General features: G+C 42.0%; 1 protein-coding gene across 1 annotated transcript in view; it reads right to left on the bottom strand.

Annotated features, from left to right (window-relative positions):
* Positions 1-27799, bottom strand: part of LOC100919810 (transmembrane 9 superfamily member 2) — a 91131-nt gene that overhangs the window by 52736 nt on the left and 10596 nt on the right. The window contains exons 3-6 of the mRNA XM_031945061.1: positions 26391-26458; positions 24844-24937; positions 23382-23509; positions 23052-23181 (exon numbers count right to left, since the gene is read on the bottom strand). Of these exons, the coding sequence (XP_031800921.1) occupies positions 23052-23181; positions 23382-23509; positions 24844-24937; positions 26391-26458 (420 nt within the window). The remainder of the gene's footprint in view (positions 1-23051; positions 23182-23381; positions 23510-24843; positions 24938-26390; positions 26459-27799) is intronic.

Below are 27799 nucleotides of genomic sequence, written 5' to 3'. Positions count from 1 at the left end.
TGATGAGACATCATACCAAAATTTGTGGGATGCAGCCAAAGCGGTAATAAGAGGGAATTTTATATCCTTAGAGGCTTACTTGAATAAAACAGAGAAAGAAAAGATTAATGAATTGGGCTTGCAACTAAAAAAAGACCAAATTAAAAACCCCCAATCAAATACCAAATTTGAAATTCTAAAATTAAAAGGAGAAATCAAAAATATTGAAAGTAAAAAAACTATTGACCTAATTGATAAAACTAAGAGTTGGTTCTATGAAAAAGCCAATAAAATAGATAAGCCTTTGGTAAATCTGATTAGAAAAAGGAGGGAGGAAAATGAAATTAGTAGTCTTAAAAATGAAAAGGGAGAACTTTCCACCAATGAAGAGGAAATTAGAGAAATAATGAGTTATTTTGCTCAACTTTATGCCAATAAATTTGATAACCTAAGTGAAATGGATGACTTCCTCCAAAAATATAGACTGCCCAGACTAACAGAGGAGGAAGTAAATTGCTTGAATAGTCCCATTTCAGAAAAAGAAATAGAACAGGCAATTAAACAACTCCCTAAGAAAAAATCCCCAGGACCAGATGGATTTACATGTGAATTCTACCAAACATTTAAAGAACAATTGGGCCCAATGCTATATAAATTATTTGATAAAATTGGGAATGAAGGAGTCCTACCAAATTCTTTCTATGACACAGACATGGTACTGATACCTAAACCGGGTAGGTTGAAAACAGAGAAAGAAAATTATAGACCAATCTCCCTAATGAATATTGATGCTAAAATCTTAAATAAGATATTAGCAAAAAGACTACAGAAAATCATTCCCAGGATAATACATTATGATCAAGTAGGATTTATACCAGGAATGCAGGGCTGGTTCACTATTAGGAAAACTATCAATATAATTGGCCATATTAATAACCAAATTAACAAAAACCATATGATCATCTCAATAGATGCAGAAAAAGCATTTGACAAAATCCAACATCCATTCCTATTAAAAAAACACTTGAGAGTATAGGAATAAATGGACTTTTCCTTAAAATAATCAACAGCATCTATTTAAAACCATCAGTAAGCATCATATGTAATGGAGACAAGCTGCAACCATTCCCAATAAGATCTGGAGTGAAACAAGGTTGCCCACTATCACCATTACTATTTAATATTGTATTAGAAATGCTAGCTTTGGCAATAAGAGCTGAGAAAGAGATTAAAGGAATAAGAATAGGCAATGAGGAAACCAAATGATCACTCTTTGCCGACGATATGATGGTATACTTAGAGAACCCCAGAGATTCTACTAAAAAGTTATTAGAAATAATCCACAACTTTAGCGAAGTTGCTGGTTATAAAATAAACCCACATAAGTCATCAGCATTCTTATATATCACTAACAAAATCCAACCGAGTTACAAAGAGAAATTCCATTTAAAGTGACTACTGATAATATAAAATATTTAGGAATCTATCTGCCAAGGGAAAATCAGAAACTTTATGAGCAAAATTACAGACCACTTTTCACACAAATTAAGTCTGATCTAACCAATTGGAAAAATATTAAATGCTCTTGGATAGGGCGAGCAAATATAATAAAGATGACAATATTACCTAAACTAATCTATTTATTTAGCGCTATACCAATCAGACTCCCAAAAAACTATTTTAATGACCTAGAAAAAATAACAACAAAGTTCATATGGAAAAACAAAAGGTCAAGAATTTCAAGGGAATTAATGAAAAAAAAATCAAATGATGGTGGCTTAGCTGTACCAGATCTAAAATTATATTATAGAGCAGCAGTTACCAAAACTATTTGGTATTGGCTAAGGAATAGATTAGTTGATCAGTGGAATAGATTAGGTTCAAGGGATAAAACAGTCAACAAATATAGCAACCTAGTCTTTGACAAACCCAAAGATCCCAGCTTTTGGGATAAGAACTTACTGTTTGATAAAAATTGCTGGGAAAATTGGAAACTAATATGGCAGAAACTAGGCATTGATCCATACTTAACGCCGTACACCAAGATAAGGTCAAAATGGGTTCATGACCTAGGCATAAAGAATGAAATTATTAATAAATTAGAGGAACATAGGATAGTTTACCTCTCAGACCTGTGGAAGGGGAAGGTCTTTATGACCAAAGCAGAACTAGAGATCATTACTGATCACAAAATAGAAAATTTCGATTATACCAAACTGAAAAGTTTTTGTACAAACAAAACTAATGCAGACAAGATTAGAAGGGAAGCAATAAACTGGGAAAATATTTTTACAGTCAAAGGTTCTGATAAAGGCCTCATTTCCAAAATATATAGAGAATTAACTCTAATTTATAAAAAATCAAGCCATTCTCCAATTGAAAAATGGTCAAAGGATATGAACAGACAATTCTCAGATGAAGAAATTGAAACTATTTCTAGTCATATGAAAAGATGCTCCAAGTCATTATTAATCAGAGAAATGCAAATTAAGACAACTCTAAGATACCACTACACACCTGTCAGATTGGCTAAGATGACAGGAAAAAATAATGATGATTGTTGGAGGGGATGCGGGAAAACTGGGACATTGATGCATTGTTGGTGGAGTTGTGAACGAATCCAACCATTTTGGAGAGTAGTTTGGAACTATGCTCAAAAAGTTATCAAACTGTGCATACCCTTTGATCCAGCAGTGTTACTACTGGGATTATATCCCAAAGAGATTATAAAGAAGGGAAAGGGACCTGTATGTGCACGAATGTTTGTGGCAGCCCTTTTTGTAGTGGCTAGAAACTGGAAACTGAATGGATGTCCATCAGTTGGAGAATGGCTGAATAAATTGTGGTATATGAATATTATGGAATATTATTGTTCTGTAAGAAATGACCAACAGGATGATTTCAGAAAGGCCTGGAGAGACTTACACGAACTGATGCTGAGTGAAATGAGCAGGACCAGGAGATCATTATATACTTCAACAACAATACTATATGATGACCAGTTCTGATGGACCTGGCCATCCCTCAGCAACGAGATCAACCAAATCATTTCCAGTGGAGCAGTAATGAACTGAACCAGCTACGCCCAGAGAAAGAACTCTGGGTGATGACTAAAAACCATTACATTGAATTCCCAATCCCTATATTTTTGCCCACCTGCATTTTTGATTTCCTTCACAAGCTAACTGTACAATATTTCAGAGTCTGATTCTTTTTGTACAGCAAAATAACGGTTTGGTCATGTATACTTATTGTGTATCTAATTTATATTTTAATATATTTAACATCTACTGATCATCCTGCCATCTTGGGGAGGGGGTGGGGGGTAAGAGGTGAAAAATTGGAACAAGAGGTTTGGCAATTGTTAATGCTGTAAAATTACCCATACATATAACCTGTAAATAAAAGGCTATTAAATTAAAAAAAAAAGAGGTTATACAATCAAAGCCAATGCATCCAGGATTAAAAGGAAAGCAGAAAGCTGGGGGAAAAAAATTATATCCAGTGTTTGTGATAAAGGCCTCATTTCTAAAATATATAGAGAAGTGATTCAAATTTATAAGAATACAAATCATTCCCCCAGTGATAAATGGTCAAAGGATATGAACAGACAATTTTAGACGAAATTAAAACCATCTATAGTCATATGAAAAAATGCTCAATTGCTATTGATTAGAGAAATCCAAATTAAGACAACTCTGAGGTATCACTTCCCACCTGTCAGATTGGCTAAGATGACAGGAAAAGACAATGATAAATTTTGGAGGAGATGTCAGAAAACTGGGACACTGACATATTGGTGGAGTTATGAACTCATCCAATCATTCTGGAGAGCAATTTATGGCCCAAAGGGCCATAAAACCGTGCATACCCCTTGATCCAATAGTGTCTCTAATGCCAAAGAGATCATAAAAGAGGGAAAAGAATCCACTAGTAAAAAATGTTTGTAGCAGCCCTTTTTTGTAGTGGCAAGGAATTGGAAAGGGGGTAGATGTTGGGGAATGGATGAATAAGTTATGGTACATGAATTTAATGGAGTATTATTATTCCATAAGAAACAATGAGCAATAGATGCTTACTTGAATAAAATAGAGAAAAAGAAAATCAATAAATTGGACGTGCAACTGAACAAAGCTAGAAAAAGAATAAATTAAAAACCCCCAATAAAATACAAAACTTGAAATTCTTTTTTAAAAAAAAAGAGATTAATAAAATTGAAAGTAAAAAAACTATTGAATTAATAAATAAAAGTTGGTTTTATGAAAAAAATAGGTAAACCTTTAGTTAATTTAATTAGAAAAGGGAAAGAGGAAAATCAAATTGTTAGTCTCAAAAATGAAAAGGGAGAACTTTCCACCAATGAAGAGAAATTAGAGCAATAACTAGGAATTACTTTGCCCAGCTTTATGCCAATAAATTTGATAACTTAAGTGAAATGGAGGAATACCTACAAAAATATAGATTGCCCAGACTAACAGAAGAGGAAATAAATTACTTAAATAATCCCATTCTAGAAAAATAAATGGAACAAGCTATTAATCAACTCCCTAAGAAAAAATCCCCAGGACCAGATGGATTTACATGTGAATTCTACCAAACATTTAAAGAATAATTAACTCCAATACTATACAAACAACTTGAAAAAATAGAGAATGAAGGATTCCTACCTAATTCCTTTTATGACACAGACATGGTACTGATACCTAAGCCAGGTAGGGTGAAAACAGAGGAAAAAAAACTATAGACCAATCTCCCTAATGAATACTGATGCAAAAATCTTAAATAAAATATTAGCAAAGAAATTATAGAAAATCATTCCCAGGATAATACACCATGACCAAGTAGGATTTATACCAGAAACACAGAGCTGGTTCAATATTAGGGAAACTATGAGCATAACTGACTATATCAATAATCAAATTAACATAAAACATGATTCTCTCAATAGTTGCAGAAAAAGCATTTGATAAAATCCAACATCCATTCCTATTAAAAACACTAGAGAGTATAGGAATAAATGGAAATTTCCTTTAACTAGTCAGTAGCATCTATTTAAAACCATCAGCAAACATCATATGTAATGGTGATAAACTGAAACCCTTCCCAATAAGATCAGGGGTGAAACAAGGTTGCCCCCATCACCATTACTATTCAATGTTGTATTAGAAATGCTAGCTTCAGCAATAAGAGATGAAAAAGAGATTAAAGGAATTAGAGTACGCAATGAGGAAACCAAATTATCACTCTTTGCAGATGATATGATGGTATACTTAGAGAACCTTACAGAATCAATCGAAAAACTATTAGAAATAATCCACAACTTTAGCAAAGTTGCAGGATACAAAATAAATCCACATAAATCCTTAGCATTTTTATACATTACTAACAAAATCCAACAGCAAGAGACACAAAGAGAAATTCCATTTAAAATAGCTGTTGATAGTATAAACTATTTGGGAATCTATCTGCCAAGGGAAAGTCTGGAACTAGATGAGCAAAACTACAAAACACATTCCACCCAAATAAAACAATTGGAAAAATATCAAGTGTTCTTGGATAGGTTAAGCAAATATAATAAAGATGACAATATTCCCTAAGCTAATCTATTTATTTAGTGCTATACCAACCAAACTCCCAAGAAACTATCTTTAACTAACCTGGAAAAAATAAAAACAAAATTCATCTGGAAGAACAAAAGGTCAAGAATTTCAAGGGAATTAATGTAAACAAAAAGCAAATGAAGGTGGGCCTAAATATACCAGATGTAAAACTATATTATAAAACAGCAGTCATCAAAACCATTTGATTTGGGCTAAAAAACAGATCAGTGGAATCGGTTAGGTTCACAGGACAAAACAGTCAATGACTATAGTAATCTAGTGTTTGACAAACCCAAAAACCCCAGTTTTGGTGATAAGAACTCACTATTTGACAAAAACTGTTAGGAAAACTGGAAACTAGTATAGCAGAAACAAGGTATTGACCCACACCTAACACCCTATATACCAAGATAAGGTCAAAATGGTTCATGATCTAGAAATAAAAAATGATATTATGAACAAATTAGAAGAATATAGGGCAGTTTACCTCTCAGATCTGTGGAGGAGGAAGGAATTTGTGACCAAAGAAGAACTAGAGATCATTATTGATCACAAAATAGATAATTTTGATTATATTAAGTTAAAAACTTTTTGTACAAATAAAACTAATGCAGACAAGATTAGAAGGGAAGCAATAAACTGGGGAAACATTTTTACATCCAAAGGATCTGATAAAGGCCTCATTTCTAAAATATATAGAGAATTAACTCAAATGTATAAGAATTCAAGCCATTTTCCAATTGATAAATGGTCAAAGGATATGAACGATTTCCAGATGAAGAAATTGAAACTATTTCTAGTCATATGAAAAGGTGTTCCAAATCACTATTGATCAGAGAAATCCAAATTAAGGCAACTCTGAGATACACACCTGTCAGATTGGCTAAGATAACGGGAAAAGATAAAATGTTGGAGGGGAGGTGGGAAAACTGGGACACTGATACATTGTTGGTGGAACTGTGAACAGATATAAACATTCTGGAGAGCAGTTTGAAACTATTCCCAAAAAGTTATCTAACTGTGCATACCCTTTGACCCAGCAGTGTTTCTACTGTACTTATATCCCAGAGATCTTAAAGGAGGGAAAGGGACCCACATGTGCAAAAGTGTTTGTGGCAGCCCTCTTTATAGTGGCAAGAAACTGGACATGGAATGGATGCCCATCAATTGGAGAATGGCTGAATAAGTTACGGTATATGAATGTTATGGAATATTATTGTTCTGTAAGAAACAACCAGCAGGATGATTTCAGAGAGACCTGGAGAGATTTACATGAACTGATGCTAAGAGAAATGAGCAGAACCAAGAGAATATTGTACACAGCAACCACAAGATTAAGTGACGATCAACTGTGATGGACTTGGCTCTTTTCAACAACGTGTGATTCATGACAGTTCCCATAGTCTTGCAATGGAACGAGCCATATGCATCCAGAGACAGAACTATAGAAACTGAATGTGGATCAAGGCATAGCATTTTCATCTTTTTTGTTGTTGTTTGCTCATTTTTTTCTCTCGTGTTTTCTTTTTTTCCGTTTGATCTGACTTTTCTTGCATAGCTTGATGAATATGGAAATATGTTTAGAAGAATTGCACATGTTTAACCCTAAAGTAGATTGCTTGCTCTCTAGGAAAGGGGGAAGGAGGAAATGGAGGGGAAAAATTTAGAACACAAGGTATTGCAAAGGTGGATGTTGAAAACTGTCTTTGTATATATATTTGGCAAAATAAAAAGCTATTATTTTTTAAAGCCTGTAAAAATAATTTTAAAGCACCTAGCACAGTGCCTGGCACATTTTAAGTGCTAAATATATGCCATGATGATGAAAGATAGATATGTATGTATAAATACACATCTACGTACATGTGGGACACATATCTATGATATGAGATGGTGAAAAGTGATTTAGAAACCCCAATATATGTATGTATAGTTTTACATTTCAAATACATAAAAATAGCTTTATAGATCACTTGAAAGTTTATAATACATAATCTCATACACATATATGTGCGTTTGGTTGTTTTTCAGTCAAGCTGAACTCTTTGTGACCCCACTTGGGGTTTTCTTGCCAAAGATACTAGAGTGGTTTGCCATTTCCTTTCCCAGATCATTTCACCTATCGGAAACTGAGGCAGAGGATTAAGGCCCCTTGCCCAGAGTCACAGAACTAGTAAGTATCTGAAGCCAGAATTGAGCACAAGTCTGCCTGACTCCAAGCCTGGTGCTCTATCCACTGTACCATCCAGCTGGCACATTCATATATATGCATATATGTGTGAATACACACAGATCGCCATCATTATAACTTTGACATAGCACTTGCTATAGGCAGACAGATAGATAATACTGCTACAGATATTACTTGAAAGTTTACAAATTGCTTTATATAATTTCCTTATGAGAAGTCTCACAAAGAGTCTCCCAGAGTAGTGGGCCACAAGGGTTGGTATAAGCTGTAAGCAGCCATCACTGTGCCTAGGGCCAGCTTGGTGGGGGGAGGGCATGGGCGGGGAGATAGGACAGAAGGAACACTCAAGTGAAAGACCAGCCCAGACATGGTAGACAGGAAGAGTTCTGCCCTCCAGTGCTGCTGAGGGACCTTGAAACCAGGGGTCGAGATGCAAGAAAAAGGATATTCTGCCCCCTGGGGCAAAAGCTTATTTGTCCCAAGCTGGTAATGGCTTTGAGAGTTAGCCAAGAGAGCTGCCAAACTGAAGTCAATACTGTGCAATTTTCTTTAAGCAAGGCTGAAGGGCAAGGAGAATTTTCCCTGTGACCTTTCAGAATGCACCATGTTTGTATCCATACCATATAAGGCCTAGGAATGACAAAGCAAAAGTTGGCCTCTGTCCCAGAGAAAAAGTGTAAGGGCTGGAGGAATGTGCTCCTACTCTCCAGGTTATCAGGGAGAAAGCCATCTCCCCTGAAAAAATAGAGAAGACAACCTTCAAACAAGAAACAGGAAGAAGGAAAAAGACTGTCAAACCTCAAGAGAAGGCTCTATCTGTGGAGGAGGGCACCGGCCCCCCTCTGGAGGAAATGATGTCACAAGTGCATAGGTGACTTCGGGTACGCATTTGTCCAGGGACAGCCAAAGGGAAGGAGGAAGAGGAGCTCAGTGGGCACACTCTGCTGACAGGGTTCTGAGGCAGCCATTTATCAACTGGAAACAAACAGAGGGGTCCGGTGTGATGGGGGGATGGGGTGCCACAAGGCTGGAGAAGAGGACAATGGAAAAATATAAAAACACATCAGACCATGAATCCTGGATGGGAAAGGGAGTCTTTCAAAACCTGACAACCCCTGGAGATGCATGTAGGGGTAGAGTATAGCACAAGAAAGAATCTTTAAAAAAAAAAGATCATGCTAAGGATTAGGAAGTACTGGACAAAAACCTTCCATCTCCATTAGTACTGAAGAGAGAATGGTGGGTTTGGGAAGTGAACTGGCAGAGATGGCTCTTTTGGAAGCTCTGTATCAGAACCCATTTTCCCCAGTCTTGCTAGTCTGATCAAAAGAGCTTTAAACCAAAAGATACTTGAGGAGGAAGGGAGAAAAGTGCCCACACAAATCTGGTAGCACAGCAAGTCCTGGATAAAATAAAGGAAGAAGAATAGCAGAAGATGGAGCGATGGCTCCTTCTCCAAGGAGAGAACAAGCAATAAAACCCACGGCTGCGTGTATAAGAAAATGGACAAATTAGGGATTAAAAAGAGCGATAGAGAGATTTTAACATTGAGACAAAGCAAATCTCATAGGTAGTATTCCCTGAGACTCGGGGGGACGGAATGCAGGGCAAGAATGTCTTTCAGAAAGGGCACAGCTTCTCCATAATGACCAGACTTTAATGACTTTAAAAGCAGGAGTAGCATAACAGGGCGTATCGTGAACACAGACCGTCACACGAGGAAGCCCGGGAACCTGTGAGGATCAACAGGACAGCGCACATCTGGCTGAGGATTGGGGGTGAATCGGAAACAACATTCTCCAAGGTGCACGCTATGGACCACCTGGAAGAAACAAGGAATTAGATGAGGCACTTAGCAAATAAATTAAAAAATCTGGCACAGAAACACAATGTGGTAATGATGGGGGGACCTTCAACTCTCCAGGCATCTGTTGGCTCGCTCACTCTGCCAAAGGCAGGGCAGATGATACGTTTCTGACTTGCCTTAATGATAATCTCACCCTTTCAAAGGTGGAGAAAGCAACAAGAGGAACCACTATTCTGGACAGGCTTCCGGCCAACAAGATGGAAGTATGGGCCGAAATGGAAGTCTTGAGAACCTCGAAAGGAAGCGACCACTAGAATTTGTGCTAGAGACAAAATGGCAAATCAAGCACCCTCGAATGCACATCCCAGAATGTCGAGGGTTCAGGGAAAGGACAAGTTAGGAGGCAAGTCAGACTTAAAAGCGTGGAAAATGCTTTCAGAATCAAATTCTGACAACAAAGGCAGAAATGATTGAGATGAGGAAGAGAAAAAGGGGAGACCAAAGTGACCGATGCTGACGCACAGGAAATGCCTTATAACAATCTCACATTGAAATGCGCCCACATACACACAGAAGATAAAAGTTCCACTGGAGTAGCTTGCTCCTGTATAAGAACGGCAGAAGTGCTACAGCTGAGGAGGAGCTGATACTGGTGACAAATGCTAAGCACACTCCAAAAGGGGGCCATTTAAAAGTTAGTTTGAAGGTAAGAGGAGAATCAAAGGCACTACTGCTCACGGGGGATGGAATGACGACAATGGCTGACGGTGAGCAGGGATTACTAACCGACACATACTGCGTCTGTTCTCTCTTTCAAAGAGAAAGAGTTTTGGATGGAGAAGGATAAAACAAAAATAGCTAGGAGCGAAAAGAACTCCAGGAGAAATGAGGAGGGTGGGTGGGCAACAGCTAATAGCTCCTGTCAATAAGTTCTCATCAAGAGAGCCAGAAAAACCCTATCCTCCAGTACGGAAAGATCTGGCAGATGGCAATGCTGGGCAGCCGTCAGAGATCTCTCAGAAAACTCTTGAAGGAGACCAGTGAGCTTGACTTTGATGCCTGACAAGATACAAAACCACATCATTAAGGGGTTGGGTTCTGGGAAGTCAGAAAGAGAAGCAGTGAAGCTAAAAAGCCAATATGGCTTCACCGAGAAGAAGTTTTACCAGCCTGACTTCATTTGAATCATCTGAAAACTCTATCTGCTGGTTTATTCACCGATGACCAAACGGCCTCCATCCTCAAATCAGACTGCCCCATCCCTTCAAGTTATTGTTCTATTAAATCCTGACCCAAACTGCTAGAGGGAGAAAAGCTGTCTGGCATCTGTTGACTGAAATTGCTCTCTCCAAACTTAGATAATAAAGTGACAAATCTGATGACTGTTTCTCAGGCCACACACTTTTTCAACCCTCTGCAGGGCTTGACCCCAGTGACCACCTCTGCCTCATTTTCCTGCTGTGGTTCTCTCCCTGTCTGAGGGCCACTTCCCAGCCTCCTTTGCTGGCTCCTGATCCTTAACCCACCCCCACCTGTAGGGGTGGCTCTGTCCTGGGCCCTCCTCTCTTCGCTCTCCATTCAATCACTTGGAGATCTCATCAGTGGCCAAAGATTTAGCTCTCACCTCTACATGGGTGAGGCTCAGATCTCCACATCCATTCTTAAGCTCTTTTGTAAACTCCAGCCCTGTATCAGCAACTGCAGCCTGCTGTATAGACATCTCCAATTCAACATATGCAAAACAGAAGTTTTATCTTTCCCCTGAAATGTTTGCCTTTCAATTCTTAACTTCTCTATTCACGGCGAGTACCACAATTCTTTTTGTTTGTGTAGTCTCGGCACGTAAGCGCAGGGCCCACCACATAATAGGTGCATCATAAATTCCTCCTGGATAATTTTGCTTTTTTGACAAGGTAATGAGACTAATGGATTGGGGGGAGAGAACGTAGAAATAGTCTACAAAGATTTTAGCAAAGCACTTGACAACATCTGGATTAACTGGGCTGTGTAACTAGGAGAAATGCTAATATCAGTTTGTTGTTTTGCACACCCACAGACATCCTAGTGTCCCCCCAGTGATTTGCAGAGAATGCAAATTGCTAAGTGAGGAGAGGATGCAAAGGTGGGTCCTTTTCAGATTCAGACAAATTTGCAGAACGTTAGGGGCAGGTAAGAAAGACAAGGTTATGGAAGGATGTGACCTCAGTCAGATCTGCAATGGTCACATTTGTCCCTAGTAAGCACCGTTCCCCTTTCCAGACTTTCCATGCACCATTTCTGGCCCCATCTTGAGTATGAAATTTTGAGTGCATCATCTGCAAATGGAAAGGCCAGGAAAGATGGTGAGCCCCAAACATGACCTTGACCCCCGGCTCAGAATGCCTCGTGAACGCTTCCCACCCATCCATTTGCCAGGTCAGACTGAACTGGAAGAAGCCGAGGGAGCCCGAATTCCTGAGCACTTTGGAGATTGTTAGGCAAATGGCCGCAGCCTGATGACATATGACCCAGCCTGCCCGGATGGCCACTTCTGGGTATCCGCCATAAGATAGAGGGAAGTCTTTCACCAAGGGGACCCAACCTGGACTAGGAAGAACGGCTGGAGGAAAGCTGCGGTCCAGGCTGGGATAATCTTGTTCTCTGACTTCTGGCCAGAGACAAGGTCACAAGGGAACAGAACTAGGGAGGCCTTCTGCCAGAAGGTTAGCACGGTACAGAGACGAGCTTCCAAGCGAGGGGAACTGCAGAACTGGCATAATGAGAGCACCTCCCCTCCTCACTAATGTTGTGACCAAAGCTAGTCTTCTCTCTTCTGTTATTTTTGTGGCTAACACAGAGAGCAATCAGCAAGCGCTTCTTAAGTGTCTTCTGTGTGCCAGGCCCCAAGCCGGGGGCCGTGGGGAGGCAAAGGCAAGACCAGTCTCCGCCGTCGAGAAGTTTCCGTTCTATAGGTTGGGCCAACAAGGGTGGCTTCTCTGGAAGAGACCCGAGGGACCATCTTACTCCATCTCCACAGGCATATGTAGGTAGAGAGAATAGAAGCAAGGTTTCTGGGAAGGGAAGAAGCCAGCAGCTCACTACGTACCATGCACTGTCCTAGGCACTGAGGGTACAAAGAAAGGTAAAAATCAGGTTCCTGTCCTTAAGGAGCTTCCAATCTAACGCAGGAGACAACATACAAAAAATAGGTACTTAAAGATACATATTGTGGAAATGGAAGGTAATGGCCAAGAGAAAGCCACAGCAGTACAGGGTGCAGCGGGAGGAGGGGAGGAGGGAGAACTCTGCAGCCACGGACAATAGTTGGTGAAATTATGGAGTCGGGGGATAGAATATCTTGGATGGGGAAACAGCAAGAAAGCCAGTCCCACTGGATTTTAGGATATAGGGCAGGGAGTCGGGAAAGGGCTTGGCCCACAGAACAGAGCGTTCTGTATTTGTTCCTGGAGGCAGTAGGGAGCCACTGCAGTTTATTGAGTTGGGAGGTGACAGGATGAGAACGGCTCTTTAGGAAAGTCACTTTAGCGGCCGACTGGAAGGAAATGGGGAAAGACTTGATTCAGGCAGATCCACCAGCAGCTACTTCCAGGTGATAAGGGAAGGCAGTAGGTGGTGGCAGGGTCAGAGAAGGGAAGGAAGCGTAATGGAGAGATTTTGAGAAGGTCAAATGGACATGGCAACAGACTGGATACGAGGAGGTGAGAGAGAATGAGGAGACCAGATGACCCCTAGGCTGTGAGTCTGAGAGACTCGAAGGATGGGAGTACTTTTGACAATAATAAGGAAATGGGAAGGGGGGAGGGTTTGGGAGGAAGGATAATGAATTCTGCTCTGGACGTGTAGAATTTGAGATGCCTTGTGGACATCCAGTTCAAGATGTTCAGAAGGCAGAACTCAAGTTCAGGAGAGGGGTTTAGATGGACACACAGGGGCAGCTAGGGGACGCAGTGGATAGAACACCGGCTCTGAAGTCAGGAGCACCAGAGTTCAAATCTGGCCTCAGACACTTAAGACCGCCTAACTGTGTGTCCCTAAGCAAGTCACTTAACACCAATTGCCTCAGGGGGAAAAAAGATGGACATATAGATGGAGAAATCACACACATAGAGAGATAAGAAATGAGCCCACAGGGATGATGAAATCCCTAAGAGGAGACGAGGAGGGGGCTCAGGCCAGAAGTAAGGAACAAGTAAGTTGCAGGTCTGGGGCACAGTCAGTGCAAAGATATGGCGACGAGAGACGGAGCACTAAGGTTTAGGAAGAGCAGGAAGGTCACGTTGGCTGTACCACAGAGTGGAGGGATGAGAATAAGAGAAGTTCACAAAGCTCATTTGGGACTAGAATGAAAAGAGTCCTAAAAGCTAAAAAAGGAACTTCCACATTGCTCCAGAGGTGACCCACAGCCTCTGGGGTTTTGTCAGTAAAGGAGTGCGACTGTGTGGAAGATGCCGTGGAGAAGGACCAAATAAAAGGTTATCACAACAATCTAAGCAAAAAAGGCCACGGGGCTGATTTAAGACATGGGCTATGTAAAGAATGAGAAGGGGCTGGACAGGAGATAATGTGATGGCAAACATGGCAAGGACCACTAGGTGGCGCTGCAGCTGACAGAGTACCAGGCCTGAAGTCAGGGAGACGAATTCCAATTTGGCTTCAGATACTCAGTAGCTGTGAGACCTGGGTAAGTCACTTCACCCCACTGCCTCAGTCTCCTCCTCTGTCAAATGAACCGGAGGAAAGGAAAAACCATTCCAGTAGTTCCACCAAGAAAATTCCAAAGAAGGTCACAGAGTCAGACACAACTGAGACACACACGGCAAGATTTGGCAATTGACTGAATAGATGGGGTAAGGGAAGGAGAGGAATCCCGATAGCACAGAAACGTGGAAAAGACAATAGATGATGGAGAAACTGGTTAAGTGACCAGACCCAGAGAGCAGCCATTACTAAGTTAATGTCCGCTTGAAAAGAGATCGCTGCTGGAGGACCCAGGGATCTGTCCTTGTTCTTATGTCCTTATTAGCAAACTCGAATAAAAGCAGAGAAAACATAAGCTGAAATTTGCACAAGCCACCAAGCTTGGTCTAAGGATTCCCAGGATGACACAGTCAGGATTCAAAAAGATCTTGACATGGTAGAAAAAATAAGCCAAAAAGAAGATGACAACTATCAGGGATTAAATATAATAATAAGTCTTAGTGACCACAAATCTGTGGAGGAGGGTCCGGCCTTATTCTGCTCGGCCCCAGAGACCCAGCCTCTTCAAGCAGCAGTCCCAAGTCGCCCCCTCCGGGGGTCTGTTACAGAAGGGATTCTATTCTTGTCAGGGACTGGCTGGGCTAAATGACCTCCGAGGCCCGTTTCCATTCTGACATTTTGTAACTTTTAGGTCCTCTGTGGACCTTCTTCGGCTTCTGAGGGGCAGTGGGCCAAAGTATGGTTTCATTTAAAAATGAAGCAGATTGCTTGTTTTTTTCTTTCTCGTTTTTGTGCAGCACGATAAATATGTAAATATGTTTAGAAGAACTGCCCGTGTTTAACCTATGTTAGATGACTTGCTGTCTAGGGGAAGGTGGGAGGGAGAAGGGAGAAAAGTTTGGAACACCAGGTTTTGCAAGGGTGAAGGTTGAAAACTATCTTTGCATGGATTTTGAAAAATAAAAGGCTATTATCAAAATAAATAAATAATAGAATGAAGCAGAGGCCTATTTTGGCATAGTAGTGGGTAGAGCCCTGGACTTGGAGGAGGCAAGAGAACCCAGGTTCAAATCCCACCTCAGATACTTACAATGTGTTGGCCCGGAGAGAATTACTCAACCCTCGGGTGCTACAGTTTCCTCAGCTGTTCAAACAGGAAGGTGGGCCTCAAAGATCCTTCCTAGCTTGGAATCCCAGATTCTACACTCTCACCCCAGCGTTAGAGTCCCCTCCAGAACAAAACCTAGCTATGTAAGATTTTACTGACCTTTTGGACCACGAGAGCCCAAAGGAATCCTCTCTGCTGCTTCCTAAAGCCCTTTTCTAACTCATAAATAATCACTCTCAGTCAATCACCTTGGCAGTATAGTCCAAATTGTGTTCCCTTAAGTGAGGACTTCCCAGGAGAGGCAGATAAATCTGAGACTTTAACAGATATCTGTTCCTCCTGCTGTCTCGCTTCCTTATTGTCCCGGCACACACTCTGACTTACAGCCTTTGTAAACTTGGGCCACTTTGGGCAGCTAAAAATCAAGCGTTAGCTCCCACTGATACAGCAATCAAGAGAAACTCCACATCTTCCCCCAGCTTCCTTCCTTCTTCCCCCTCTTTTGGTTTTCATTAGAATCAGTTTGCAGAGGAATAACGTATGTTTGCTATAGGCAAATATGTTCCTTTACCCTAGAGACAGAAGTAATTTTTAAACCGCACAGGAGGAGGTATGAAGAAATGAAGTGCCATTTAGAACCGCGGAGGGGGGAGCAATGCAAGTTTTGCTCATGGAACTATCTCCTGGCCACTGATTTCTGAAAAAGAGCAACCAGGCTGTGACCTACGACCTCAGGTGCAGAGCTCTCAAAGAGAACATGGAAGGGGAAGAGGGAAATTTGGGGGGAGGGGGGCAGGGTTCACAACATGCTGACTTAGCGACAGTTATAACCACCCAAGTCCTTCAGTGGTCCCTGGACACGAGATTTTGGTGAGTTGGACAAACGTACAACATAGGCCCCAGACAAACACAAGGAAGGAGACCATCCTGCCATTACGTCACTCAGTCCCAAAGACGTCTCACTTGACGACTCGGAAACGAGGGGATGATGAGACAGCCGAGAACACCTGCCCAAGGGGCTGGTCTCCCCCTGCCCGCTTTCATCCGCCGCCTCTAGTGAGGCAGGCTGATGTGGTCCTCAGAGCTATTGCTCGTGGACCCCACAGTTCTGCCGCCGTGGCTTCCTTACTGCGCCAACACAACGTGCAGGCGCCAATAGAAATACATTAAAGCCACAAGTGCATGAAAGAAAATTGCTGTAACTTTGAAATGGTATTGACTCATAAACAAGACAGATGTATAAAGAGAGATTTTAATTTAGCTTAAATTACTATATTAAACACTTTCTCCTATATGTACTCATACAGTGTGTGAGGGACCATGACCAAACCTGGCTGCCTCCCCAATGACAAGCCTTCTCCCATTCGACCACTGATTTCCCTCTGGGCAAATCCCGACATTATGCTGAAATTGTGCTGGTTTTCCTACTAAAAACAAATTCACAGAAATGAGCAGCCTTGGACAAAAAAAAAAAAAAAAAAAAAAAAAAAAAAAAAAAAAAAAAAAAACAACAACAACAACCCAAACCTTCATTTTCATTTAAGCAGATATATTGTTCCTCTCCTCCCTCTTTCCTTCCCCTGTGGGAGAGGACAAGTGAGCAATGGACATTTGAAGGAGGTGATAATTGCCAATCGTGGCTGGTTTTAATGATGGCCATTTCATGTCAGCAATTTACAGCTCCTCCACCAGAGTCCCACTCTAAAGTGTCAATGTAGCGTAGAGGTGACCCTGGGCTCTTAAAGGCTACCTGCCAACACAACGCAAACTCTGCAACAAAGCCGCCCCAGTGAAAGAGGCTCCTGGGACTGCACCGTGTCCTGTCCTAATTCATCCCACCCATCCAAGGACCAGCCAAGGCATGGGAGTCTCATTACCAGAAGGCTGGCCACAGCTACCAAAGAATGGCTAAATCAAGAAGGGTAACATCAGGGCTTGAGGTAGAGAATACCTGTACCAAGGAAATTATGGGGTCTTTTGAAGTAAAGAAATCATTTAATAAAGCTATTAAGTAGCACTCTTACCTCTGAGCCACCCCCCCGAGTTTGTCCTTCCTGGATTTAGTCTTCCAAACAACTTTTACGGCACCAGAAAGCCCCATTTCAGACAGTTCAGGTTCTTAGAAAAGGCCCCATGTACCCATTGCCTCTATTTCCTCAGCTTCCATCCACTTCTCAGCCCCTAGCAACCTAGCTTCTAGCCTCCCCACTCCTACTGAAACGGCTCGCTTCAGGGAGGCCAAATCCAGTCATATCTTCCCAGTCTCTTTCCAGACCTCTCTATGGCATTCAATGCTATTGAGCACCTTCTCTTCCCTCTATTCCTCTCCTCCCTTTTTATTTTACCACTGCCAAGTCTTCTTTGCTAGGTCATTACCCATTCCCTTGCCCAGAACCGTGGTTCTCACCCAGGGATTTGTGCTAGGCCCTCTGCTTTTCTCTCACTCTCAGCAATGGCATTGTATTAGCTGCCAAGAACTCATTTTATTACCTCTCTGCAGATGAGTCTCTGACTTATATATCCTGCTCTCATGTCTTCCCTGAGCTCTTGTCCCACATCACCAACTATCCGTTGGATATTTCCACAGAGATGTCCCAAAGGCATGTCAAGCTGAGAATGTCTGAAGCAGAACTCGGGACTTTCCATCCACCCCTTCCTCCAAACAGCCTTAGTTCCATTGGGGACATCATCACCCTTCCAGTCACCCAGGTTTCTAACAGGGATGTTTATGCTCAACTCCCACATATCCCATCAGGCACCAAAGTCTTGCTACGTTCCACAATCTCTCCTCCTCTCCACTCATCCCCTCTTGCCTAGAGTCTTGTGACACTCTCCAAATGGGATTTCTGGCCTCTAGCTTCTCCCATCTCTGTCCACCGTCCTTCCAGTCACCAAGGCAATCTTCCATTAACATAAGACTGACCATGAGGATATCAATAGACAATTTTCAGATGAAGAAATGAAAGCCATCTATAGTCATATAAAAATGCTCTAAATCATTATTGATTAGAGAAATACAAATTTTTTAAAAGTCTGAGGTATGACTTTACACTTCTCAGATTGGCTAAGATGACAGGAAAAGAAAATGATGAATGTTGGAGGGGATGTGGGAAAACTGGGACACTGATACATTATCGGTGGAACTGTGAACAGATCCAACCATTCAGGAGAGCAATTTGGAACTCTGCCCAAAGGACTATCAAACTGTGCAGACCTTTTGACCCAGCAAGTACCATTATTGGATCTGTATCCCAAGGAAATCATAAAGGAGAGAAAATAACCCACATGTGCAAAAATGTTCGCAGTGGCTCTTTTGTAGTGGCAAGGAACTGGAAAATGAATAGATGCCCCAGTTGGGGAATGGCTGAATAAACTGTAGTACATGAAGGTAATGGAATACTATTGTTCTCTAAAAATGACGTACAAGCTGATTATAGAAAGGCCTGGGAAGATTTACACAAACTGATGCTGAAAAAAGCAGAACCAGGAATACACTGTACACAATAACAGTAAGAATGTTGCAATGACCGACTATGAAAGACACAGTTTTTTCAGTGGCTCAGTGATCCATGGTGATCCCAACAGACTTTGGATAGAAAATGCCATCTGCAACCAGAAAAAGAACTAAGGAGAATAAATGTAAATCAACACACTCTATTTTGACTTTTTTGTTTTTTCTCTCTCCATGGTTTTTCCCTTTTGTTCTGATTTTTCTCTCCCAAGATGATTCATAAAGCAATGTATATTAAAATAAATTAAATTTTAAAAAGAGACTAACCATGTTCCTCTCCAATTCTAGGACCTTCAGAGGCTCTCTATGCCCTCTAGAAGAAAATACAACCCAGCTGCCCTAGCATTTAAAGCCTCTTATAATTGAGTTCCAGGTTACCTCTCTCTGGTCTTACCGTGTACATTATTCATAATGTCAATGCTCCAACCACACTAGCTTCACTGCCGTTCCCTGAACTTAGCATTCCATCTCCCCTCACCACACCTTTGTCTCCTGGTCCTGTAGTGCCCTTTCCTCTCATCTCTACTATTTGGAATCTCAAGTTCCCTTTAAGCCTCAGTTAATGTGCAATTTCCTATTTGGAAATCTTTCCTGACACTCTTATGTCTAACCACTCTCTCCCACCTCCTCAAATTGGGACTCTTATGTTTATCTATTTCTAAGTTGTTCCGCTTCAGGAAAACACAAGATCCTTGAGGGCAGGGACTCTCCACCATCCTTTGTGGCGCCTCCCACACAAAAGGTTCTTAATAAAGCTTTCTAAATTTTTATTTATTTTGGGGGGATTTTATTTTATTTATTCATGAATTTTCTCCATTTGCTCATTTTCCCTTGCTGTGAAACACATCTGACTTTTTCTTACCCATTATTTCCCCTAAGGGGTTTATGTGTTGCCAAGAGCAACAGAAAGTAAGCTGAAACTTTCAAAGTCACCAAACTGACCCTTTTATCTGAAACTAAAAATCAACGAATATTACTCGCTTACTATGTGAATGACACTATCCTAATTTTAAAAAAACAAAAAACAAAAAAAACAGATCCTGCCTTCAAGGAGGTTCCATTCTGCTTGAATAACCTCACTATTTAGTCATTTTCCGTCATGTCTGACTCTCTCACTTAAGGTTTTCTTGGCAGAGATACTGGAATGTTTGCCATTTCCTTCTCTAGCTCATTTTACAGATGAGGAAACTGAGTCAAACAGGGTGAAGTGACTTGACCAGGGTCAGCTAGCCAATAAGTGTCTGAATTTTCAGATTCGACCTCAGGAAGATGAATAAGTCTTCCCAAATGCAGGACTAGCAAGCTATCCACTACAATGCCACCTAGCAGCCCAGAGCTTAAGCTTTTTAGTCTCAGGACCCCCTTAACATTCTTAACAATTACTGAGGATGCCCCCAGCAGTTTTTGTTTACATGGGTTATATCTACTGATAATGATCATGTGAAAAAACAAAAATATCATAAGTCTTATGATGACTCGTTCTGATCTCACAGACCCCCTGAAAGAGTCAGTGACCCATCCCCTTCAGAAGGGTTGTAGTAGGGGATAGAAAAAGAAGTTAATTTAAAGGGAGAAAAGAGAGAGTGGATCAGTAGAGGGATGAAGAAAGGCTTCCTCACACGTGAGCTGAGCCCACAAGGCAGCCCAGGAGGCTGAAATGAGGAGGGAGGGCATTCCAGGCCTGGGGACATCCTGTTCAAGGAGGGTATTTTTGTTTCGTCCCAAGCTTTCATTGGTTTCCATGGCTGGGGCAGATGGGATAGTTTACAGCTTTCTGGCTATGGTCCTAAGCCCCTCTCGGGTTCCCTCCTGGTAGTGAGGGCAAATTATCCGAATTGCCTCTTCCATGGATATAGAGTCTGCTAAAAATTTAAAAAAAGAGGGGAGGGAAGAACGCATGCAGATAAATTAAATTATGTCTAAAATCACTTCCAGCTTTAACCTTATTAAGAGCCGAGGTTCAGAACATTTTCAACAGAATGTAATATTTTTATTGAAGAAAATAAGCCCTGTGCCCTAAGTTGCCACACTGCCCTCTGAAGCCTTTCATGTTTGCCTTCACAGTCTGCCAAGAAATAACAAAAACAAGGAAGGAAGAATCAATAAGGTTTTTGCATGTGATAGAAATCAGCGCAGAGAGCAGAGAGGGGCAGACAAAAGTCACCCAAATCAAGCTCTCGTTGCTCTAGGGCTTGGAAGGTGACCCAGGTCTCACTGTCCCCAAGTGGGCAAAGGTTCTGAGAGGTGACGACCACAAAGTTTCAGTCAGGATTCAAACTCGAGTCTTCCCTAACTCTACACCTGGCACTGAACCGAGGGAACGGAACAAAAACCGGCAGCTAGCTTGTCCCCATGAAAGGAGGACTCTCCTTTGTTCCACAGAAAGTTAAAAGCTCCATGGCCCCCAAACACTGAGCTCTAGCTGTGGACCCGATTACTTTCTTAATTCCTCCAGCACAGGAATGAGGAATCTTCTTAGTGTCACGGGATGCCTCTGGACCCCTGCTGAGAACCAGTCTTGAAGGCACAAGGCAAGATCCCCAGGATCCCCAAGGAAGCCAATCAGATTACAAGAACAGTCTTCCAAAGGGTTTGCAAACCAGTTCACAGACCTCGGGGGAAGGAGCCCCGTTCTAACCCTTCTAATGCCCCTCACTGTTGTTTTTCCACTATGTTCTCTGCAACTGATTAGTCGCTAAATTTCTTTAAGCTAGCATTAAATGAGAGGGAGGGAAAGAGTGGATAGGCATTTCTATAGTGCAGGGGTCCTCAAACTACGGCCCACGGGCCAGATGTGGCAGCTGAGGATGTTTATCCCCCTCACCCAGAGCTAGGAAGTTTCTCTATTTAAAGGCCCACAAAACAAAGTTTTTGTTTTGACTATAGTCCGGCCCTCCAACAGTCTGAGAGACAGTGAACTGCCCCCCTATTTAAAAAGTTTGAGGCCCCCTGCCCTCCTATGTGCCAGGCATTGTGCTAAGTTCCTTAGAAGTAGTTTCAATTGATCCTCACAACAATCCTGCAAGATAGACACTGTTGCTATCTCCATTTTATAAATGGGGAAACTGAGGCAGAGAGGTTAGGCGACCTGCCCAGAGTCACACAGCTAATACCTGTGTGAGACCGGATCTGAACTTAGATGTTCCTGACCCCAGGCCCAGTGCTCTATTCACTGTACCATCCAGCTGCCTATTTGAAGCATGGTGTTGCAAAAAGCACCACTAAGACCCAGGTGCAAGTCCCACTGCCGACACATCCTGGCAATAATGACCTCGGACAAGTGCTTTTGAGTTGCAGAGAAGGCACTCCCTAGAACTGGTAAAGGGAGTTTCTTTTTCAGATGAAGTCATAATTGCAGCCCTTAACCCTGGCTTGACATACTACACTTATTCAAATAATGCCTTTCACATGGCAGTCACTGGGCCACTCAGTACAAAGGTTTGCAAAACAGGCCACACCGATTATTTCATTTGACCCTCACAGGGTTGCCACAGATGGTTATCATCACCTCCATTTTACAAATGAGAAACCTGCCACTGAAAAGAGTCAAAGTGACTTGCCCGGGATAACAGAGATAATAAGTGTGGCAGCTGACAGATAATAAGTGGGAGCTGAGATTCAAATTCTGGTCTCCCAGACTCCTGAGTCCATCCCGCTGTCTCACTATTCCACCTAGCTGCCTACTAAGCTTTTGTTGAATGAATGAATGAGTGAATATCAAGCATCAGACATCCGCTGCCCTTGGACAGGGATAACAATTTTTGAAAAGAGATACATCAAAGTGATTCACCCCAAGGGCACACGGTAATTTAGTGGCAGGGCACTGAATGGATGAGAATCCAGGTCTCCTGACTCCTGCTACAATGTTCTTAATAACATTTTGTGGCTAAACTCAAAGAAATATCTTCAGAACAAAATATTATAACCTTGCCAGGAGAGAAGGGAATGATAACCGGTTTTCCGCCTTTAATTCGGTTATTACTCACAGTTCTTGGCCTACTCATCACTCACAGCTCCTATCTCAGTCTTATTTAAAAGGAATTATTAAGTAGTTTGTTTAAAAGATATAATGCTCAAAAAGTGTCGGTTGTTATCGGGAACGGTGCCGAGTGGGCGAGAGGCCTCAACCTCACAGGAAGCTCGCCTGCTACACTTACGTTGATGTTACAAGCATCTTTCACTCTGCCACTCGGGGTAACAAAGCATCCTATCGGAAATCCCGGATTACAGTACTTCTGTCCATCCTCCACATCATAGCACCACGTTACTGGCATATTATCAATGATCCTAAGGGCAAGAAAGAAAGGAATAAAAAACGTTAAACATTTTTGAAGCATGTCTCCAAAATTAAAGGATTTCTTATTTTCTCTCGTGAAAATCAAAGTTGTAGAAATAGCCACAATCTCCCAAATTAGGTCATCCATAAAAGTGCCCTTAAGCCCAAGAAGCCGGGCAACATTGTCACCTCCCCCTAGGTGCCAACCCACCAGTGGTGCTGGTAGTTCAGCTGTATTCCTTTCTTCAAAAAGGCCAGCTTCTTCTTTTCACTCTCGTTTTTGGGATCGTAAGATTTTACACACACTTTCACACATTTTTCTTCATGGTTAAAAGTAAACTTCTCCCCCAAAAAAGAAAAGAAAAGAAAAGATATGAGAGATTTATCAAATCTTCCTCTTACATTTTATAAACTGAAGATCAAAAAATAAACACTCTGTTATGGAGGGGAGACAATTTTCCAGCAAACTATTTCTCCTTTCCATTTTAATGCAGAATCTAAATGGAGACTTATCTACTCTACATTTATCAAATGCATTAAGTCTTTCTCATGATCTAGGAAGTAAACCAAATAATTCATGTTCTTTAATTATGTGAGTTTTTAAAAAGTCACTGGGGCCATTTATAATGCTGACCTTGGGGAGAACACGGGGAGAACTGGGTAGTATATGGCTATATAAGAGAGATGATAAGGGTGGCACCTTGGGGGCATAGAGCCAACTCAGGGTCTTAACCACCTGAATGCCGAACAAGATTAAAGGGATAATACAGTAGGGCTTTTTGCTCTCTTTTTCTGCCACCCCAAACGTTGCCTCAATCAACTTCATCTCCTGGCAAGAGCGTGAGCACACGACAAGCCAGCCCCAACGCTGTTCCTATTCGGCTACCCAGGTGCAAAGTGACTAAGTGGCAGCGCTCCGAGAGGGTACTTGAACCCCAGAGCGGCAAGAGAGCCAAGCATCACTTTGGTTATTGATGCCATATTGTTTGCTGCACAGACATAAATGGCATTCTTGTGGAACTAATTAACCACATTAGGTAGAGGCGGCCTGCATTCTGAAACTGCACCAACTGCACCAATGAGATAGATCCTCTTTGTGTGAGATGCTTGCGGTCCGGCTACCTCGGACTGGCTCTCTCGCACGGCTTGGCTGAGCGGTCCTACCAAACCTCAGGCCCCCGAGAGGACAGCCCGCTTGGCCGTTGGCACAATGTTATCATTTGACCACTTCCGAGTGTACGGCTTTAAAACTAAAGGATCTCAGCATCGGAAGGGCCTTTCAAGGTCACAGAGTAGCCCCTCCCCCCCACCATGCAGTAACCCTAAGGGACCAGGGAAACACCCATTCAGCACCCACCTCCCTCCCCATCTCATTTGCAAGGAGGCAGGGACCAAATCACGCTCTCCTGTACTGTATCGTCGGAGAAAGGTACAAGGCAGAACCCGCACACGACAAGATTAAAAGTTCAGAAAGAAAACAGCATTGCCGTATCGCTAATGGTACTGGGGAGAAGCGGCCGGCCAATAATTCAATGGCTATCTTTAAATGACATTAACGACATTGGTTTCTAGCTCCTTTGAAAGTGAACAGAGACTTTGTGCTGTCGGGCAGGAGCAGGAGGCTTTGAGAGGCTTCATCTTTCAAATAAGATTCAAAGGATGGGGTAGATAACCTTGTATGGCGATGACGCTATTCTCTCTCCAAACAGCACTTGGCCAAGATTTTCCGAAGGCCTTTTTTCTTCTGAATCTTTGCAAAAGTCAAAGCTGAAAAAGAGAAATTCCACTAAGATATAAAATCAAGAAAGAAAATCTTTAAGATACACAGACTTTCAATTCACCTAGATTCCCTCCAATAGACTTAGTAGTTGCATTGCTAACTCGAAATTTCTACCCTAAAGACTCTTGATTGATTGTTTCTCCAGTCTCCAAAATATGATCTTATATAGAAACACCAAGGCACTCTGTGACAATAATAAAATTGACTTTTAAGAGTCTGGATAACAGCATTCATTTAAAACAACTGCAGAAACCAGTTTGCCAATTTCAAAGATCTATAAAGATCTCATTAATATAATAGGTAGGTCTTTATCCTTGATGTCTGAGTTTGACAACTCTACAAATGTGGTACAAGATTAAAACCTAGTTTTAGAACAACTGCACGGGTTGCTATTTTTTAGAATGAACTGTATTTTTGAGCAGAAAAAAAAACACTGCAATATCATCTAAAGGCACTGGAGCAGCAGTATGAGCATTCTATTCCCAGCTAATAGAACAACAAACATTTAAACATTTTTCCCCTTTTTTTGGTCTAGATTTGTGATCTTACAGGGGAAAGACATGAGGAAATTCCTTTTATGAGTGCAGATCAACTTCTCGGAGTTGCCCAGAGCACCGAGACATCAAGGGTGTCGTTCAGAATCACACAGCCGGGTTGTGCCAGAGGTGGGACTAGAAGCAAGTTTCTTTAAAAGCAAGACTGAGCTGGTCTGGCTCTAGAATTCCAGGTGGCCTCTTTCTTTTCCAAGATAAGCTTGGAAATCAGTACCCAAATGACAAATCCCAAGAAAGTTTTAAATGTGCACTAATTTCTAGGGATGAAACTTAGAAATGGTAACTATCAGTCTCCATCGATAAGGGAAAAGAACTCCAAAGTCCCCCCTGCCCCCCACTCCTCCAATCAACCAGCTTACCAAAGAGACCACAAAAAAGCCAAGAAAAATGTAAATCAGACATAGCCATGTGCCACTAAATGCAACTACAGAATTCTGAATAGCTCACGTGAACAGCGACTACTCTTAAATGCCCGATCACATATAATCGAAGCTGATAACCAAGAGTCTAAGCATTTTTAATATACCCCCATATCAGGTGCTAGGGGAGAACATGCTCTTTTTTAAAAGGGTTTAAGGAAAACAATAACATTTTGGAAAGAAACCCAACATTTTCCAGAGTTGTTTAGAACTTGGACTAATGTTTAGAAATCACTTTATAATTAACCTTCTCAAGAAAGGGCAAATACAGAGAGTCACTTTCTAGAAATCCCGGCCAAGCATTTGTGTTTGCACAGGCTCTTGAGATTGCCCTCACGACTTCCTTTGTTCCAAGGTTACCATTACATTCAGATGAGGAAACACTGTCATTTGGATGCCCTGATAAGAGATAAGGCACATTTTCACATGCTGAGCTGTACCACACTGATTATTTACGCCATACTTACGCATCATATTCATAAGGCAAAACTGATTCCACCGAATCCAGTCTGTTCACAAAGAGCTCTATTAAATGCTGAAAAATGAAAAGATGTTTATTGATAATGGAAAGTAGAAAAATAGCCTGAATTAACTTCAGGGCGATCAGCCCTATTGCTACCATTTATCCATCATTGTAGGGAATGAGGTATTCGAGATAAGTAAACGTCTCCGGTGACTGCAGCGTATGGCTTTACGGAGCAACATACCACGGCCCAATTTTAGTCATCTGGACTCGTAGGGCTGGGGATGGACCTGGCATTTCACTGATAAAGGGTCTTCCGGATGGGGAGGCTTCCCCGACCGAAGGAGATCGCCGGATGTCTCTGCAACGTCCAAATATTACAAAGAGTCGCCAAGGACCCTCGGAGGCTAAGTGACGGGAGGGTCGTTCATCCATTGGGAAAGGATCAGGGAGTTCAGGTTGAAATCTCTGTCCTCTCTCCGCTTAGTTAGCCACCGGTCCACGTTACCTTTCTCAGACAGCTAGCTTTCCACTTTCCCCTCTGCTTGGCATTTATTTCAGAACAAAAAACCTGGAAGTTTCGTTGTGACTCAAAACTAGCCTGCCGAAGCCCAATTACCACGGAGTAAGGCTTGTGTGTGCACACACACGTTTGTTTCATAAGCCGGTGTGATCCGTGGGCTTATTTGTTCTTACATTAAATAGCCCCCGAGAGCCATACCTTCTGTAAGCTATGGCCACTTGTCAAGTTTCTCTTGCTGCTGGCCATAATTTCATGCTGCTGTCATGGTGACTGATTCCAGCCTTCCCCTGCCCTCCCTACCCTAGCCCTTCCACTCCCTATGTGCCTTCTAACCTACTCCGGGGGTTAAGAAGACAGCTAGCCAAGCCTCTTGGGATGGTGACCAAGGACTACGGTGCTGGTGCACCAGAAAAAACCGGGAGCTAGACGCTCAACACCACAATTTACATGTGATAACAGTCAAGTCCTAATCTCTCCGGCTCATTTTACAGATGAGGATGTTGAGGCTTAAGGGGCGGGGGAGGGAAGAACAGAAGAGCTGTCTTAAAGCGTCCCCAGGGCAGCCACAGGGAAGAGGCATTCATTGGCTCCTAAGGGCAAAACCAGGAACCAGAGGTTTTCAAAGAGGTGAATTTCAGTCCGATATGAGGAAAACTTCCTGCCAATTCAAACTGTCCCAAAGGGTCTTCAAGCAGAGACTAACTGAAGCCCCCCTCTGAGATGTTACTGCTGAGACAGCATGGCCTAGAACAATGGAGTCCACAACAAACACAAGTGGAGGCCATTAAACTATACATAAGGAGACAGGGAGGTGGAAGAGTGGCTGGAGCACTGGCCCTGGAGTCAGGAAGACCCAAGTTCAAATCTGGTCTGAAGACACTTAACACTTG

Source organism: Sarcophilus harrisii, chromosome X (assembly GCF_902635505.1).
Source record: "Sarcophilus harrisii chromosome X, mSarHar1.11, whole genome shotgun sequence".
Classification (NCBI taxonomy): domain Eukaryota; kingdom Metazoa; phylum Chordata; class Mammalia; order Dasyuromorphia; family Dasyuridae; genus Sarcophilus; species Sarcophilus harrisii.
The sequence above is the reverse complement of the archived record's forward strand: the minus strand, read 5'-3'. Positions and strand labels throughout refer to the sequence as shown.